Genomic DNA, 18,509 nt, shown 5'->3' on the forward strand with positions numbered 1-18,509 from the left:
CCTCCCCCAAATAAATAAATATCTGCATGTATTACTACTTCTACTTACTTCTGAGTAAATATTTCTGGGTAAACATTTCTTTTCACTCCCATTCCTCCTCTCCCTTTGTCCCACTCACACTTGATTTTTTGTTTCTAATTTGTTTCAAAAATCAGGGCTGTGAGAAGGCAGCCAAGGACAACGCATTGAAGCACAGGGTCATGTGGCAGCAAGCGGCACGTATTTCCACTGCACCTAAATATTTTATTCAAATGACTTTGTCCCTTTCTGTTTTCCATCTTCCAAATAGCACTGCTGCCCACACAGTACAGCTGACCTCTCCGTAACCTCAAACCATCTCTCTAAGCTCTGTTGAGAGTATTTCATGTCAGCCATAAAGGGTATGAAATAAGCTACACAAAACTCATTATAAACTCAAAAAAAGAAAAAGATGCCATACACATACTGAGTGACATCTTCTATGATATACATCTTAATTTGTCCAGTCTTAGTGAAATGTAAATGTTACATAATAAAATACCTTACCTGATACAAATGTGAGCAGTAAGGCAAAAAAAAAAAAAAAAAGTAGGACACCAAAGCCTCAACATCCTTCTAGATTTACATGAATATTCATAGATTCATGTAGATTTAGTACTACTACCAGACTAGTTGATCTGGAGTTGGTCGTACTGCAAGATAATGAGCCAAAACAGAAAAACTAAGAGAAAGGCAGAAGGGCAGAAGAATGTAATGTCTTCACATGATAGAAGAGTAGCTCAGTCTCCAGACTGGAGATCGTTTGGGATCAATTGCACACAAGGCGAAAACCAAGCAACCTGTAGGTGAAACACATATCACTCCCTACTCTGCTTTATGGTCTATTTTCATTTAAATGGGACCATAATTTTAACATTGTGTAGAGTCAAAGGAGACTTAGAAATAAAGAGTGAGATCATAAACTGAGGTAGTAAATCAAGCGAGAAGTACAGCCATTTTCACATAGACTTCGATCCAATCTGACATTTTCATAACCAGAGCAGTCGCCCCCTGATGGTCATTAAATTTTGTACAAGTTCAAGGCAGTTAAGTATTAAGGATTCACTTTTTCAGACTTGGAATCCTTATTCACTTTTATATACAGTGTATGCGTATAATAATACAATATCATAATAACAAACATTTGAATTTCTGAGCTGTATTTTCTATGATGGGTTATATGGTTTCTATGTCTTTCAACAAGTGCATAGGATGGTAGCATCGCGCAGTAAAAGAGCAGAGAAAGAAAAGAGCTGAGTAGAAAAACCAAACCACCAATTTGGAACCCAGATTTCTGGCTCCAGTTTTTGGCCCACTGGTTGTTTTCCTACAGTGCTCACCCCAACTTTCCTGCCCCACATCCCACCTTCCCCTGCTATTGATCTTTCTATGGTACTATTAACAGATGAAGGATTATGCGCCACTGGTTCCTCTCATGCCATCCAGATGCCAGTCTCTTCCCACAAATGGCCCAGATGTTGTTGTGACAAAAAGCAGCAAGGGGAAAGATGAGAGGTGAGGGAACGTGAAAAACAGGAAAGGAGAGCAGAAGAAAGAAGTTGACTTTGGTTAGTTCTTGGCATCGTACATTAGCAGGCACATGTGCAATTCATTTCACGTACTGCTCAGTAGATTATTGCATATAAAAGCACGTGGTAGTATTATACCCAGAGCAGGTATTCAGTTCTTTTCTAGGATTGTAATTTCTGTCATTTTCAGTCATCGTCTCCGTTTTTTTGTGCCAGTACAATGAACTTAGATATACTTTTACTAGTGTATCAGACAACTAAGCATGACACATATCTTTAGAAATAAGTGTCAGTCATTTTTTTATTAATTAGTATCATTTAGTCAATAAAATGTTCACAGGGCCAAATTTTGAGTCTTGAAATGTCTTGTTTGTTGAGTTATATAAAAGACTAAAACTTAATTTTCTTAAAAAAATAAACAATTATCCAAATACTTTGACTGATTCATTGACTAATCCTTCCTGCACTAGTAACATTCATTCTGTGTTCATTTGAAAACAACATAAACTTTTCTTTGACTACACTTTGGATCAAACCTAGGGCCCCAATGCAAAATCTGACTTAGTGCCTCAAAAGGCTGAGGCTGCTCCTTGTTTTAAAGCAGGAGAAAGAAACCTGAGCTTCTCCCCAAGCATAAGGTGTTGAAAAATCCCAGGCAAAATAGAAACATAAATGAGGAAACCAGAAATGGAGAGTGGCGATCCAACCAACACTGTAAAATAAGAAGGAAAGGGTGTAAAGAATGAGCTGAAATTAAAGAGATAGAGGAGTTGACATGTGAAGGGAGAAGAAGGCGGAGGGTTGCTGTTACTGAGTTCAAGCATGGCCACATGTTCTGTAAAACGTATCCGTCTATGGAAATATACTGATGAGAGGAGGTGTTGAGCATCTGTGTATATGTGTGTGTGTGCCGATAGCAGTGGAGTTAAAAAGCACCTAAACAGAACCGCCTGTCACTTCTGGAAAGCGACCCCACTGCACTCATCTCAAAGGAATGGAGACAAAAGTGGGTGGGGAAATGTTACTTATTCAGAAAACCATAAGCGAATGAGTAATATTGTCATAAGGAAGAAGAGAGGAGATGCTAGTTAGTGCGCAGTAAGGAGGTTGTTGAGGGTGACAGAGGGCTAGGTATGCGTAAAATACTTCATCATGATCAAGTCGCAGAGAAAAGTCTGTCAAATCCAAATAAGCCCCATAAGTCGAGAAGATGGGGCTATCAGATCAAGCATTTAGCTAAATCAGGTCCATTTTATCCCAGAGTAAGGTCATGTGAGAGCATAGTCCTCTCTCATTTCTTACATGTTTTGAATTTAAACAGCTATAATCTTTTGGCTGCAAATTACAATTCACTGATGAGAATAATTGAACTCCTAAATGCTAATTCCTTGGAGGCAGCAATTAAGGGACTGAATTCAAAAGCAACAGAGATGTACTGTGTACTAAAGGGTCTGTCTGGAATAAGTTCAGAGAGGTTTTAAAGTCTGCTCACCCTGACAAAGGTTGCTCCCCTCGCATGGCCTTTGACAGAAAACAGCTGTGATGAGAAGCGACAAAGGTCTGAGCAGCTGTTCTTGGAACTAGTAGTTACAAACACCAGAGGCAAGTGAAGGGCACAATTTTAAAGCTGAGAGGTGAATTCCAGTGATCATCACCAAGAGTTGCTGCATCAGTGCCTTGTGAGCCTCAAAGCTCTCCTGGGATCCCACAACCTTAATGCTCTCAGCCAAATCACGACCATATGAAGGAGACAAGGACGCAATAAAGTGACAGCGTCTGAGGGGTGTCCATATTTCTGGGATATTTACAAGTTATCCTCAGGATGCAGTGCATGTACCTTTTATCATATATACAAATTAGCATGACGGCACTATTTTAAAAGTATGAGGGTAAAAAAGTATGAAAATGTATGTTTATGATCCTTAGCTCAATAAGAGGAGCAGCACAGCGTCGTAGTGGTTGGCATTTTTGCCTCACAACAAGAAGGTTGTAGGTTCAGGTCCCAGCCTGGTGCCTTTCTGTGCAGAGTTTGCATGTTCTCCCCGTGCCTGTGTGGGTTTCCTCCAGGTACTCCGGTTTCCTTCCCACTGCCCAAAGACATCATGTTTGGGTTAACTGGTGACTTTAAATTGTCCGTAGGTCAGAGTGTGAGTGTGAGTGGTTGTTGGTCTCTGTCTGACTATTTGTGTTGGCCCTGTGATGGACTGGCGACCTGTCCAGGGTGAGATTGGCTCCAGCACTCCAGCATGAATGAACTCAATAAGAGATCACTAAACTTAATTAGCACTATGCTGAATTCAGAGTACATGCAAAATACAGATAAACAAGAACTCATTAAAAATTCGATCAAGGTCTGCAGGGAAAAAAGCAAAAAGCATTTTCATCTATTGAATTGTGTGTTTTCTTGACCTCCCATGAAGGCACATAGCGACATACTGTGGACCATCGGGATGCTTGATCAGATGAAGTCATAGTTTATGTTCATTTGTCGTTGCAAGGGGCTACACATGCATCCAGATGAAAACGGGTGGAGCCGCAGCAGGAGAGGATGATGTTAACTGCAGGGTCGCCTGTGCTGATTAAAACAATATTACTCAGCGCAGTATTTGGTCTTTCCACATCAGCAAAACTTGTGCTGACCCAGCAGAGCAAACACACAGTGAACACACACAGATCTGCACTTCCAATGAGGTTAAAATAAGGGCTCCATGGTTGTTTGTGATGTGCTACAAAAACTGAGTTTACTTCAGGTAAGCAGCTGCTCGGTCTGAGCATGCTATAAAGCATTATTAGGCATTATAATGTAGTAATGTACATTACTACAAGTTCTGTTGTAGAAATGCAGCCACAGCTAAAACTTGAAAGCAAACTTGAAAATGAAAAAAAAATTGCGAAAACGCCATAAAAGCTTTTATGGAAATTACAGCTTTTTGACCAACTTCTAAATATTTAGATACCAGAGACATGCAAGGCTTCTGCAGTTAGTATTAGGATTAATCTTGCATATTTGAAAATCTACATTTTACATTGAAATCGCTCTCCAACCCACCCGATCAACAACTAAATTGCGACAATAAACAATCTCTCATATGCATGTGCATTTCTTATGTAAAGAAGCGGAAAATGATCTGGAAAACACAGTGGCTGGTTTAACTTGGAAACCACCAGCTACTGTTTCCTTTCCCTCTCCCTCCAGGCTCCTTTCATTTCTTCCACTTCTCATATTTCCCAGATGCAAAGCAAAACGTGCACAAGCATAATGTTTAACTGAATTTCTAACATAACTTCAGAGTAGCACACTGACAAGGAGCAAGCCAACCAAAGCCTTGGAGGTCAAGCATTTGGGCCTCTGATACATCCCCCTTAAGACACCAGCAGCCATTCATCAAACGCTGTGTACACATCCTGCGCTAACTTCCAAACTCTGCTTGCATCATGCCTGTGCTGTGTATACACATCTGCAAATTCCACTTTGTTTGTGGCTGGGGCTCCTGTGTAATCTCAAACTGAGCTGAGCTATGCTGTAATGTGGGTGGGCATATTATGGGTACAGGAAAGTAGAGGAAAAAAAAAAAAAAAAAAAAATCCCAGATCTGCCGCCACAAAGTCAAAAAGTGGGAAAAAAATAATACTGCTTTGAGACACTTAGGTGTGGAAGAGTGTATATTGTTATTTAAGTTGTAATGTTTTTACATCATTAGGGAATTATGTATTTGTGCTAGTGTGTGTGGTGAGTGGAGGGTGGTGACAGGCGCTGATTATCTGCCTGTAATCCTTTTCATCACAGTAGGTGCTCATGGTGTTTCTGCAGCTGATAGAATGAGTTACAAACATCTCTTACACACACACACACACACACACATAAGTGGATGAGATGGGACATGTTAGGTTTCTCAGGTTTTAATGAAGACTTCAAATATAAGATAAGGCTCCTGACATAGCTTGAAAGGATGATGGCTCAGGGTTAAAAATGCATTACATGATGATCTTGAACTGTGTGTATGTGTGTGCATGCTCTGGGGCAAAGCCTGGATTTAGTAAGCCATGCCAGTCACACTAATTCCACTTCCCTTCAAACACACATCAATCCACATACAGCCCAAACAAATATTCATAGGGGGAGCATAATGGCCGTCTGCTACCAGAGGGCTGAGGCCACCTGACCTCTGACCCCTGTATGTGAACTCTAACCCCGCAGCAACAGACCCTAAACTTCCGGCCAACAAACACCTGTTTGTTCCTCACAGATAATAACAGTGAAATGAAAGGGTGTGTCTCAGAGCGAGTCATTAAACTCAAACACACAAAGTGCTAATCAGCTAATCTTGGCTGCGGGAAGGGTCTGGACAGTCACAAGTGTCTGGGCACTGATTTGTCCGGAGCGTTTGAATGAATAGCAGACCTGGATAAAGCAGATTTTTAAAGGCTGCTGTCTGGTAATTGGGGCACTGGTTTACATATCCTGACCAGTTGGAGCTAAACAGGGATAAACATGCACATGTCCTCTTACAGATCTTGAGTAAACAGTGTCCCAGTGTCATATTTGTCTTTGTGGTACTCTTTGAGTGCAAGACTGAAGTTGTGCAAAAGATGTCTTTTTTAAAAGTCAACCCCGTAAAAAAAAAAAAAAAAAAAAGGCCATAACAGTCTTTCAAAAACAGGCAATTGTCCAAGTAACATAATTATTGTGATACAATACATGAACCATATTGTCAATGGCTGCCAGCTCAGTCCAAACCTCGTCAGGCAACAAGTAACTCAAAATCCCAGAACTTCAGGGAGAAATTCAGAAAGAGACCAGCCCTTCCTCGGATGGCTAATGCTGCAATAGGAGATGTACATGTAGGTAAAAAATATTGTATATGCACAGCTTGGCATGTGATGTTTTGCATGGTTTGTTTTTAGTCTTCATTTGTCAAAGTCACTGAATTGTCAAACGTAAATGAAGCTGTGAGCAGGGATGTTTTTCCTAGTTTGCATTACATGCATTTTTTTTTTAATGGCTAAATTGGCATTAAAAAAAATGGCAAAAAAGCACAATTGACCACATGCAAGTTAGTTTTTTGCTGATCTCTCACACGACTCACGCTTTATGGTAACCAACTCTCCCATCTCCTCGGCTTTTTCGAATGGACAGCTGCTGTTCTCCGAAGTGTTCCTGCTTTGTTTGTAAAATTGTATTGTTTATATAGCGGCTACAGAGAGTAAATGGGTACTGCAAAGCGGAGAAACCCGAGCTATCTAATGCAAGTCTATACAAGGTGCTGGACAAAACAAAAAAAGTCAACCAAAAGATTTATGATATGTTTAGGTAAATGATAGACAGTAATTTTAAGTACACACAATTAGTATTTCATGGCCTAAAACACGCAAAACCACTAGTATGACCCTTTAAGTATGGCCTAAGCTCTTGCCGGCTTCAATATATGGACATGCAGCCACAGTCGACTTCTGATTTGGTCCAGTTGCAGTGATGGATGCCAAAGGCCACTTTACAGCACACAACTGTCCGGGGTTGGAGAGGGCATTTCTTGGACAGACGGTGGCGTGACCTGCAGGGTGGTGCTACAGCCCGAACATTACAGTGAGAAACTAGCCACCGCACAAGACAAACATAAACAGGGGCACCCGCTGGGCAGGCTGACGCCGCGTGCCTGTGTGGGTGCCTGCCAGCCTAGACTGCGGCCTTGGGGTATGGGCAAGGCAGTCGAGCACCCTGGTAGGCACCCCATGTCGATGGGTTCACTGCAGTGGAAAGTCTGTATCAGCCTGCATGGAGCCCATTGTGGCTGAGAGAAGGTAGTGATTCACCAGACACCCCCACCCCCTGCTAATGTAGCCATCACTTCCCAAGTGACCACAAGTTAAATGTATCCTGCAGGCGCAGTAAAAAATAGCATAACTGTGGGGAGGGAGACAGAGAAGAGAGAAGAGTTGGGGGAGGCCGATAAAAAGACATAAAACTGGAGGGTTCGAGCGGGAGAATGATGAAGTGATGAATAGATTAAATAAGAACTGGCGTTATTGTGGTGCGATCAAAAGGGAAATGGCTCAATAAAAAAAAAAGGATTGAATGCTGAGAGCAAGATATGAAGAACAACATGAAGAGACGCAAGAAGACATTGAAGGGGGGTCTGAAAGATGGATGGAGCACTGCTTCAAAAGAGTGAACGGCAGCATAGAAAGATGAAGAGAAGAGGAGGGGGTTCTCTCCAGTTAAACCACCACATAGTTTCCCTCGTAAGGGATATAATTTACACAAACCCACCAAAGGTCAGAAGGAGAGCATGCGGTGCCAGCTAAATCTCAGCGGCCAACATTTTTTTTAAAATGTCTTTCTGTCTCTCTGTTCTCCTTGTCCCTCTCTCTGTCGGTCTGGCTGTTTTTCTGTCTCTCAAAGCATCCCCATCTTTTCCATCTATTTTTACAGGACCTACTCCAATCACCTTAGGTTAGGATATTGTGTGTGTTCGCGTGTGTTTTTCCAAGGCCATATGTCTTTTAGCAATCTTGGTTTTTGCAGCATGCGGTTGGCAGACAGCGGTATTCCACTCCTGTCTCAGTCTCTCACTTCCTCTTCTTCATTATGGCCAAAACTTAAAAGAGATTGAGGGAGATGAGAAGGGAAGAAAAGTAATAAGTAAAATAAAAGGTAGAATGGCTGTGGCTTTCTAGAGAAAGATATAAAAACATGTATCAATTTCAAAACCTTAATAGAGAAAAAAGAATTAGTGTAGTTTGGGGGTTTTCAAGGTCTGATACAGAGGGCATCTCCTCCACTTGCCTACATATTTGAAGTTTTTAACATGGGGTGAATACCTCTATATGGATGACGAATGAATGCTCACTAATTTCAAAGTGAATTGCAGCATTGACAAAAGACAAATGGTATTTCAATTTGATGACAATGATGACTGGCTTTTGCTGTATGTGTCGATTCCCCTGTGTTAGTGTGCACAGTAGCTGGCTCATAGCAGCTGTGGTTTGTGGATAGTTAGGATGTGTGAAGAAAAGTTAGGATTGATACAGGCTACCTCATCTTTGCATGTAGTGAATACATTTCTATTACCAATAATCAAGCCAGTGTTTTCTGTTTGTTTTTTTTCGGAAGGGGGGGGGGTTCAGTCTAGTGCAGATGAAATATTTTTCCCTCTTGTACACCAACCAGGGAGGTCAGAATGAAAGGCCCTGCAGCTTTGTCCCTTCAGCTTCTAAGGAACAAGTGGTCTCTTAAATATTTCCCTCTAACTGGGCCTCCCTTCTTTCTCAGGGAAGGACTTCTGGTCAAACATGTTTGTCTAAGGTGCTTTTTGAAGGGGTTACTCTTTCACCATCTCTCCAAGAGCCAATGCACACAGCTGGCACATAAAGAAACCCATTGCAAAAGAAAAACAGCAGGACACAGTAAACATGTAGGTACAATCCTGGGAGGGCGCAGCAGCTTTACATTGTATGCTTTTCAAAGTAATTGTGACACAGGTCCGGGTTTTAAAGGAATGAATATACACACACACACACACATATATAAACAAAGTGGAGGAGTTTATACTGTATGTTTTCAAATATATTATCTTGTTAAAGTATCTCACATGCTGTGCATGAATTCATGGTGAAACAAGGACATGGATGATTAAGTCTATGTCACTCCACTTGTCAAATCCTGCAGAGTGATGATGAATGGTGTTTGGTGATGGTCTGCCTGTGCTGAAAAGGTATAGAAACGGCAGATCCGCTCAGGCATGTATATGTGTATGTGACATCATGTGTGAGTGACTGACTGACAGCTTCCCAGTAAGAATGCAGTCCCTCCAGCTCATGGCTGAGTTGCTGTGTGAGAGACACCTGTGCTGTACGCTCAACACACACACACAATACCCTGGACAAGTGCCCCTATGCTGGAGTTGATGGCATTTCAAAAGCTCCCCCAACACACGCAATTCACTGGATATTGGAGCAGAACTGGAACCACTTTTAGGACTTCTGTGTAACTGGAAACTAGCATACCAAGGCCTGGCATGGCAAGTTTATTTAAATAGAGAGGATGAAAGAGAATACCTACCGCAAATTCAAACTACCTCTTCCCAACCATCCATGTAGGTCTGTTAACCACCACCAGCAGGTCCATTTTTATCCACAAACCACAATTGAACAGGTGCTACAGTAATTTGAAATGGCAGATTAAGATGCTAAATTAGCCTCTTACTGTTTAAACTAAAAACATCTTCAACTTAAACATGAAGTGTGCTTTGTTCATCATGTTTGGTGCCAGAGGAAACAAGTTCTGGACAAAAGACGGTAAGGGCACAATAGAGGGCTTACACACCCAATGCTTACAAGACGTTTACCTCCCACTTGTCCTAAACTCCATCCTTTGAACACCCCCCTCTTCTGGCTTGCACAAAGCATCTGTACAATAGCTGGCTGACTAATTGACCTTGCTGAAATAATGTTAGCTGGACTCATACAGAGAACTTCAATATTAGAGAAGGTAAGTCCATGTTTTTTTCTTTAAGAGCACACTGACTAAAGACCAACTAGTGTTCCCCCTGAGGGTGCTCCACCTTTTCTTCTTTTCTCCCATGAGAACTTGCATTGCACAATGGGAAAATTATTTCCTGGCCACCACTTCCTCCACTCACTCTCCCACCAATTACATCTTGATGAATTTTTTTTAGCTGTTTACGACAAGTGCACTTGCATGACACAGACACACAACCCTGAGCTGAAAAGCCAGAAAGTTCATGCAGGTGCAGAGGAGCTTTTGTTGACATAACATTTCCATAGTGACAAGTGAAATCTGACAGGCGGTAATGTTGTTCAGTCTTTTCCTTGCAGACATTTAACAGTATTTCAATCTCTGGTCCAACAGCACAATGAAAACACGGTGAAGCATTAGAGCATCCAATCATGTGACCTATCATGTAGTGATGGCACACAATGAGCAGCAGCATGCCCCGGCACTTTTCTCATTAAACTAACCGTGGCATATTACTCCTGCCTCACTGAAACTGACATGTTTCCACAATGTGGGCAGAAAAATAAGGTCCACATGGGAAATGACATCAGCCAGCAGCACGGGTCCCACCTGTAACCAACCAATCAGGAATCCTCTTTAATAAAGTATAATCTCCTGTTTCCTCAAAGACTGCAGGCCTTCAAAAGGATGGAGCCAAGGGTCACTGGTTTCTATCCTGGAAACATTATTGTAAAAAAAAAAAAAAGAACACAATGAGCAGACAACCTACCTTGCCTGCTCTCCCTATTAAATGATTGGAAAAGTGTGCTCACTCAAATTTGCTTTTAAAAAAAGAAGGGACTTTTGGCTGGTTTTGCTGTAGTTCCAGATGTGGATGAGTGCTTTGCCGAACTTACACAGACCATTTACACACGAGAGAAGTCATTCACTGAGCTTTGCCATCTCTGTTGGCAGTCATGATTGGCTTTAAGTTGTTGGACAGTGATACTCTTTTTGGTTTGTTTTTATGTCTGGATCTGAAACGAAACAATGATTACGATGTTTAAGCACCTCGGTTTCAGCTTCAGGAGATCATCATTGATTCATGCAGAACAGAATAACAGTCAAGAGTCGTTAACTTGTGACATTTCCACTGTTGGGAGTGTCAAAATCAACTGCCTATTATCAAGACAGAGTTATAGTAAGTCTCAAAGAGAGAAGTTAGTAATTGCAAAAGCAATAGAGTTAGAAAATGTTGTTGAGATGGATGAGATGAAGATCAATTTGTCCCCGAAGGACAATAACATTAAAGCATGGAGTAAAAACACAAAATATCGTGATCCAAAATGTATTATGGTGCAAGAGAACTATGATCCTAAACAGACAGAACTCAACCATTTTTAAGGGTCAAACAGTGAAATAGTCTTGGCCACCAAATACAGGATATGATGAATATATTCAAGTTCATTCTGATTTCATGGATTATGTTGATTCACTGAAATCAGGTTGACCAATTTGGAGGTAAATGCAAACCTCAAAGCCAAAAGTAAACACAATCAGTCACAGTCAGATGGCTTTTCATGTTGGCAAATCAGTGGAGGCTATAAAAAAAACCACAAATTTTATTTTTCACGGTCGATCCTATCGCTGTCTTTCAAATATCTACCAGTATACATATGTGGGGTTTTGTTTGTGTGTCTGTGTGTGTATCGCTGTCACTGCCTTTGTATCTTTGTGAGTCTTTTCGAGACTATAAGCTGTGCTGTCACGAGCTGCCAATCTGCAGCACTCCCAGAGACAGTGGCTGAGGCAAGGGTGCCGGGCAAGGGAAGGCGGGGTGCAAGGCCGAGGAAACCAGCTACTAATGGGAAACACACTTCTCCCCATTGCTCAAATAGTTGCTTTTTTTTACCACTGCAGAAAAAGATGGCAGGCATCCAGGTGACTGGCATCCAAAAGCCAGGCACAATTTAAAAACGGGAGCTCTGCTGCGCCACAGTTCCTGATTGTTGTGAATCATCCATCTCATAAAACAAATACACGTGTTGAAAGGGAGTTGTGGAAGAAAAAGAGGTGGGAGGAGATTTAACAATGCATAAATAGCTAGAGAATAAGACAGGGCAGCCAATTTGAATGAAAAATACACAGTGAAGCAAACTGAAAGCAAGTAGATGAAATAGATATACTGGAACAATACCTAAGGGTAAAGGAAACTAAGGATAATTATAGAAGAAAATGGAGCATAAGTAAACCTTGTGGGTGTTCACAAAGGCTACTCCTCCTTTGGAAAATCTCCTTGAACCTGACATTGCGGCAACTCAGCAAATATTATCCCTTTGCCCTGATACTGCAGTGTGTTTATTCAATGCTTAGGATTGCATCCATGTGAAGTGAGTAAAGCCTGCGCTGGTTTCACTTTAGTCCAGTCTTACATCTCCATCAGACAAAAAGCTGCTGGATACCCAAAGCTGCGGGGAGAAAAGGGGCTGAAATGGTTTTGGGATGACCCAAGCTAGTGTGAAGGTTTCTGGTGGGGGAAATATCCCAAATATTATTGCCAGTGAAATTTTAATCAAGTGAAAAACAGACATTTTTCCAGTGGCTGGGGTAAAGTGGTATCTGCAGCTGCAAGTGCAACACTACTGCTGTTTTTGTAAAAAGGATGGAAAGTGAAGTCTGATGCTGTCCAAAAACGTAAAACTCAGATGAGAGTGAGATTCCAGAAGAAGCCTCCAAGTTTTTTGTTATTTGTGCAGCTACCATATTAAGATGTTCATCAATGCCAAACAATGTAGAGCGGCCTCCCCTGACAAATCATCTCCAGTTTGGTCTGCATGAAATTATGAGCCAAAGCATAGAAGAAAATAAAAAAGTAAAGGTTAATGGAAGATTAGGAAGGGGAGGTAGGAAGGAAGGAGGGAGGGAGCCAAAGGTGGGAGGGAGAGACTTTTTTCTATTTTTCCTTCTGTGGTGGGTTCACACAAAAGGGTCCTTCTGATCCCTGGAGTGCTGAGCACATACCTGCGGGATGAAATCAAAACCCTCTGTGAATTATATTAAACATCCCCTGCCAAACGCTCCGCATACTTCTATGTCTTTCTTACCAGTTATGAAAGGCTCCATTAGGCTTTGCTCTTAAAAAGGAAAAGAAAAACCTTAATCAGGCTCCCAGACACCAGCACCTCTAAGAACGCAGTTCTATATTTGTTTGTTTCATCTGCTCAGGTTTGAGAGAAAAATTAGGAAAAAAAAAAAAAAAAAAAACTAAGTCAGGGGACAAATGATAACAGACAAAAGCTGGCTAGATGAAGACAAGGAAAGGCTTAACTAAAGGATAAAGGCTTTACTTGTTTCTGGCAGGTTAGCAGGTTAAATAAGTAAGCTGCTCAAAGAGCTTTAAAAAGGAAACGTGCAGGGGTTGCTATAGAGTGAAAGAAGGCTGGAGTTGCTACATGGACTTCCATTAAAGTTCCATAAACCTTAATAGAGACAATATCTCCTAAAAAAGAAGATATAAGAGGGGATTTCAAGGCCCCATCCTCCTGCTCCTTTTTCATCCACTTCTCCTGGTTGGACTACCCCTCCACTGAATCACAAACTGAAACCCCAAATGACTAACTGATTCCAGACACCATGTTTCAACTGTCAGAACAGAGTTCAGGTTCTTTGCCAGAGCCCGTGCGGTCACATCTTTACCCTACACCATCCCCCAAGGCCATCCCGGAGAGGGGGTGCAGCGGCTGAACTGAACTGTCGACTTGACCCTGAGGAGCAGCACAAGACTGCAGTTTTGCCTACGTGAGTTTCTGGGCTGGACCCATACAACAAAGCTCCATTTTCCGTTGGAAAGTGAACTCTGAGAGAGAAGCTGGTCAAACTATCACTGAAACATTTTGCGGCTTTTTTGGGGGGGGTGCGGTGGGGGGGGTCGGTTTGGTTAGCAGTGCTGCAGCTGCACCTAATCCCCACAGGAAAGCCTTCAGCTGGGATTGATTTTAGAGTGCTTGGGCTAGAAAGGGGAGACTATTCTGTAAAACCTTGTTCCCTTCTGGGGCCACAGGCCCCTTCTCAATCCATCTGATTAAAGGGGGTTTGGCTCAATTACGCCCGATGACTGGGCTCTGCTCTCAACCCTGGTAGAAAAAAACAGAAATAGATGATGGAGAGTGAACAGAGGCTGGGTGCACGTGTATCACACCTGGGGCCCTCACATTTGTCCAACACAAAAACACTCTCTCTTTGCCTGAGTTGCCTCATCGCGTGAACCCTTTGTGTAACCCGTGACTAGGTTGGGAAAACAGTGGGGTCAGCTCCTTGGGGAGAGGCTCATGTCTTCTCCAATGGGAATGCTGGATTCTTGACAGCACCAGGTCACAGCGCTCTGTTTTAATCAGCCTCATGCCAGGCCATACACACATACGCAGAGGTACGCCAATATGGGGAACAATTGTGTGTGTATGTGTTCACGCCCTTATGGCGAGGACCTTTACAGACATTAGAGGTATAGCCAGCACTTTTACCAAGGTTATTATTTAGTCAAGCTGAATCTCGACGAATCAACTGACCCTCAGAGAATTCACTATCAACCTTATAACATGATTACAAGCAGCTACACAGCCATGCATCATTTAGACTTGCTGTATTAAATCTGTGACAGCAGTAAATCTTTGTGTTGTTGCTAAAGCAGGGGTATGGATAATTACCATGACGTCTCAAGCATTTACACGGCAAGCTGGTTGCAATCGTGCCCAGTTGTAAAGTTCGCTGACTGCAGCTGGCTTGGAGGCCCTATTAAACTCATTATTATAATTCAGGTTTATGGAGGAAAGAGTACAAGTACACAGAGATCCATGCTGTTCTCCAGTGTCCAGATCTGCAGCTTGTATGGAAAACGCAGTAATAGCAACCTTTACGCAGTTAAAAACACCCCTTTCAGACTCATCACTCTCAATTTTTCGGTCTCCATTTCAACCCCAACCAAAAAATAAACATTTTCCCTCCATTATTCGCCATCCAAATTATATTCCACCCACAACCCTATTTTACTGGCTCATGGTCCCAGGCCTCTTCATGTTGTGACAATCCAAAGAAAACAGTCCTACTGAATGTTGTGGATGAGCACAGCAAACCTGACACAGGCCAGTTTGCTGCTCCAATTACACACCATGTTTACCACAGTGCTTTTAATTAAAAACATGCAAAAAAAAAAAGAAGACAAATCCATCTTTACAGTATGTGCACCTCAGGCCTAAAATGAGAGGGAGGAAATGCTCCACTATGGATGATTGACTTTGAGCTTGTGGTCCAATCTATTGATTGCAGAGAAAAATGGACACAAGTCATTCCTCTGATTAATGCGTTTTGCCTTTTTCATAACTGCTTGGTCATACATGAGAGACATGCACCGAAGCAATGCCGAACTAAAACAAAATTCTCTACAGAAAAGCCACCATACTAACATGAAACAAATAATTAAAATCGTGAAAGGAAAAGGGAACTTGAGGACAGCCCACTGCTGAAGTTGAACGATGGAAAGTATGGTGACTTTCCCTAAGAAATAACAAAGCACAGTGAGATACTGAGTAAATAGTGACTAGCATGCCTGGAGGGAAGCCCAGACACGAGCCTCTGTCCCCCAGATGTATTCCAAAACAGATAAAAGGAGATACAGTAAGACTGAGTAAACAGAAAGCAGTAATGTACATTTTAACCTTGCTCAAAAGATTGAAGCAAGTGTGCCATTTCTCTTATCAGCAACTTCTGATTGCAAAATGTGTCTAGGAGTAGTTTAGCTCTTTAAAGTGTTTGGCCAGCGCTTTGGTGGATATGACTGAATACGACATTGTGAATACATTTTCCACTCAATTTAACTCATGAAGGCTTGTTTACTTTCAACAGAGTTTTGGATATTTCCCATTGCAGAGATTAGCAGACATGAACACAGGCTCAGCCTGTAAGAGCAGTATGGGTCAAAAAACAGACGGGACCTTGGCCAAAGCTGTGGCTACACTTTAAGAGAGTAATAAGCAAGGAGGAGGAGGGAGAAAGATAAATAAGGAAATGTGTGAAGAGAGATTATGTTAGTAAACAAAAACAGATCCGTTTCTGAAATATTGTACAAAATGAATTGGAGACATTTTGATTTCTGTTTAATGGAAAACACCAGACAAACGAAAAGAAGTTGAAGGGTGAAGGCAATATTGCAGCAAAAAAAGACATAACAAAGTGGGAAGGAGAAAAGAAAGAATTGCAATAAAAGGCAAGGTCTCATCTGTCATTTCATTGTCTGTTTTATGTCAGTGCTGGTCTGCAAGAATCTGGAGGGGATGTGGCCTTGGGAGTGATAGCTAACGGACAGAGCATCCCAACACATGATAGTATTATTGAGTTGATTTAACGCAGAACACGCATCAAACTTGTCAGCACGTAGACTTAAAATTACTGTACAGTATATCCAGTGGGGAAAAAAAACCAAAAAAAACAAGGTATTTCTGATGAGCCAGTACCAAAATACAGGAAATCATCAAAGCTAATAAAATGAGTTCAATAAGTCAGCAATGATTTTTTTTCTGTTTACTTATCAGACGCGTAAGAATCCTCACACTGTTGGTACATTCTCTTTGAGCTTAATCATCAGCTCTCCTACAAAACAGTGACTTTTAAGCAAACTTCAACATTCCTTTGTCTGTGAGCGAAGTCATTAGAAAGACAACACTTCCAGTTGAAGCGACTACCAAACTCTGTGGGTCTCAGCTCCTCTTCCTTATACAGCGGCTTGCCATCTATTATCAATATTTTTATAAAAAATATATCTGCTTTGGAAATATGAAATCGAAATGCGTTGCATCAGTGGCATCAGATATTCTAAATTTCCATGAGAAGTATGCTGGCACCAAAGAATTTGATGGTTATCAGTGAGGCATGGAACTATTTGTCAAATGAGGAGGAAGTGGAGGAAACAGGCAGAAGGAGGAGGCAGAGCGGAGGTTGTAATTTGGATCCTGCTGTTTCAACTCTTAAACATCTCTGTCTTCCTTACTTACACACACACTCGAATTCCAAAACAGGGGGAAAAACAATTACTGCTTTTCAGCATCAGTCTTGGCCTCATAAAAAGTGGTCTCACTATTTATAAAAAAATTACTTTGAACATATTCACACTCTCTAGTTCTTGCTGCAACCAAAAATGGGCACATACAGATGCTGAAACACCTGAGCCAAAGAAACCAGAGGCAAAAGCAGGAACAGAGACCGCCCTCTCTCTTTTACTGCACTGTGTTACTACCTCACTGTCTTTTTATAGTAATATTCATGATAATAGATCTATTCAGTCCACCCCAGCAAACTGCATGACCTTGTGAAGTCTGGTCAGCTCTGATTTGGAATGGCTTGGCCCGCCAACCTGTTTATGCTACAATGGATGAGCTGGATCTGACAAAAGAGCCCTCACTCCCACCCCCTCTGTTCTCTTTCTTCCCCAGTCCTTCCATGCCTCTCCTCTCTGGAACCTGGCCACGCTCCCGCTCTCCTTCAGTCCTCAGCAGCCGTGTTTGGAAAAATAAACGAACTGATCGGAGAAGGTCAGGAGCAGAAATGACACATAGGCTGCTGAGGGGAGAAGTGTCTGCTGCTGTTGCCTGACCCTTCACAGTGGTTATGGACAGAAAGACAAAGAGCACACCCAGCTAGAGGATAGGAGTGAGTGTGTGTGTGTGTGTGTGTGTGGCTCTGACCCAGGAAATGGCAGGAATGTGGAGGAACAGTGTCAGAGCTCTGGGAGGTCTGTCTGCCCATCCAGCTGTGAAGCCACGAGGAGGATTCACAATACACAGAGGCCATCCATACCACACACATATATCTCCATACCTCATACACGCTGTATTCTCAGTATGCCAGATCACACAGAGAGACACTGTGTGACACATGACTCTCATTTAGGACTGACGGTGTCATGACAGGACCAGTCAGTTATGAGGGGCAGCAGTTGTACACTAATGTTGTACTCACCCACTGGAAGTGCCGAGCGACACAGAGCTGAGAGAGGAGCTCAGCTTCCTACTGTCCCACAGTTTCACTTCCCGACTACGCATCTACACACAAAAACATGAGACGAGGATGGGTAAATTTGGTCAGCTTGATGAGTCTGGAGTCTGAAAAAACATTGATGTGCCAAATAATTGGGGACAGTGTCAACATAAAAATGGGGTAATAACAACTTTTTGCATCTAGTTTAAAAAAAAAAAAAAAACAACAACTACAAAAACAGCCAGCACATACATATATACATATATATTACTCTGAAGTCTATGAGGTGGGAATAAACACTTTTGACAAACCATGTCAAAGAGTTTCTCACCATATCAAAGCCAGTGGTCAGTAGAAGGTCTTCTCTTGTCCACAGGATGCGTGAATCCTTGTTGTTCTGAAGACTTTTGGCACTCTATGGGACAAACAATGCAAAAATGGAATTTCCAGACAGTCACAATTAGATAACTTAAACACAGCTA

General features: G+C 41.9%; 1 protein-coding gene across 2 annotated transcripts in view; it reads right to left on the minus strand.

Moving 5' to 3' along the window:
* The window catches only part of LOC115047142 (mitochondrial import inner membrane translocase subunit tim16-like), a 97,966-nt gene that overhangs the window by 52,788 nt on the left and 26,669 nt on the right, over positions 1–18,509 (minus strand). For both annotated transcript variants that reach the window (XM_029507886.1, XM_029507887.1), the window contains exons 8-9: positions 18,359–18,442; positions 18,010–18,092 (exon numbers count right to left, since the gene is read on the minus strand). In XM_029507886.1, coding sequence (XP_029363746.1) covers positions 18,010–18,092; positions 18,359–18,442 — 167 coding nt within the window. The remainder of the gene's footprint in view (positions 1–18,009; positions 18,093–18,358; positions 18,443–18,509) is intronic.

This window comes from Echeneis naucrates, chromosome 8, assembly GCF_900963305.1.
Source record: "Echeneis naucrates chromosome 8, fEcheNa1.1, whole genome shotgun sequence".
Lineage (NCBI taxonomy): Eukaryota > Metazoa > Chordata > Actinopteri > Carangiformes > Echeneidae > Echeneis > Echeneis naucrates.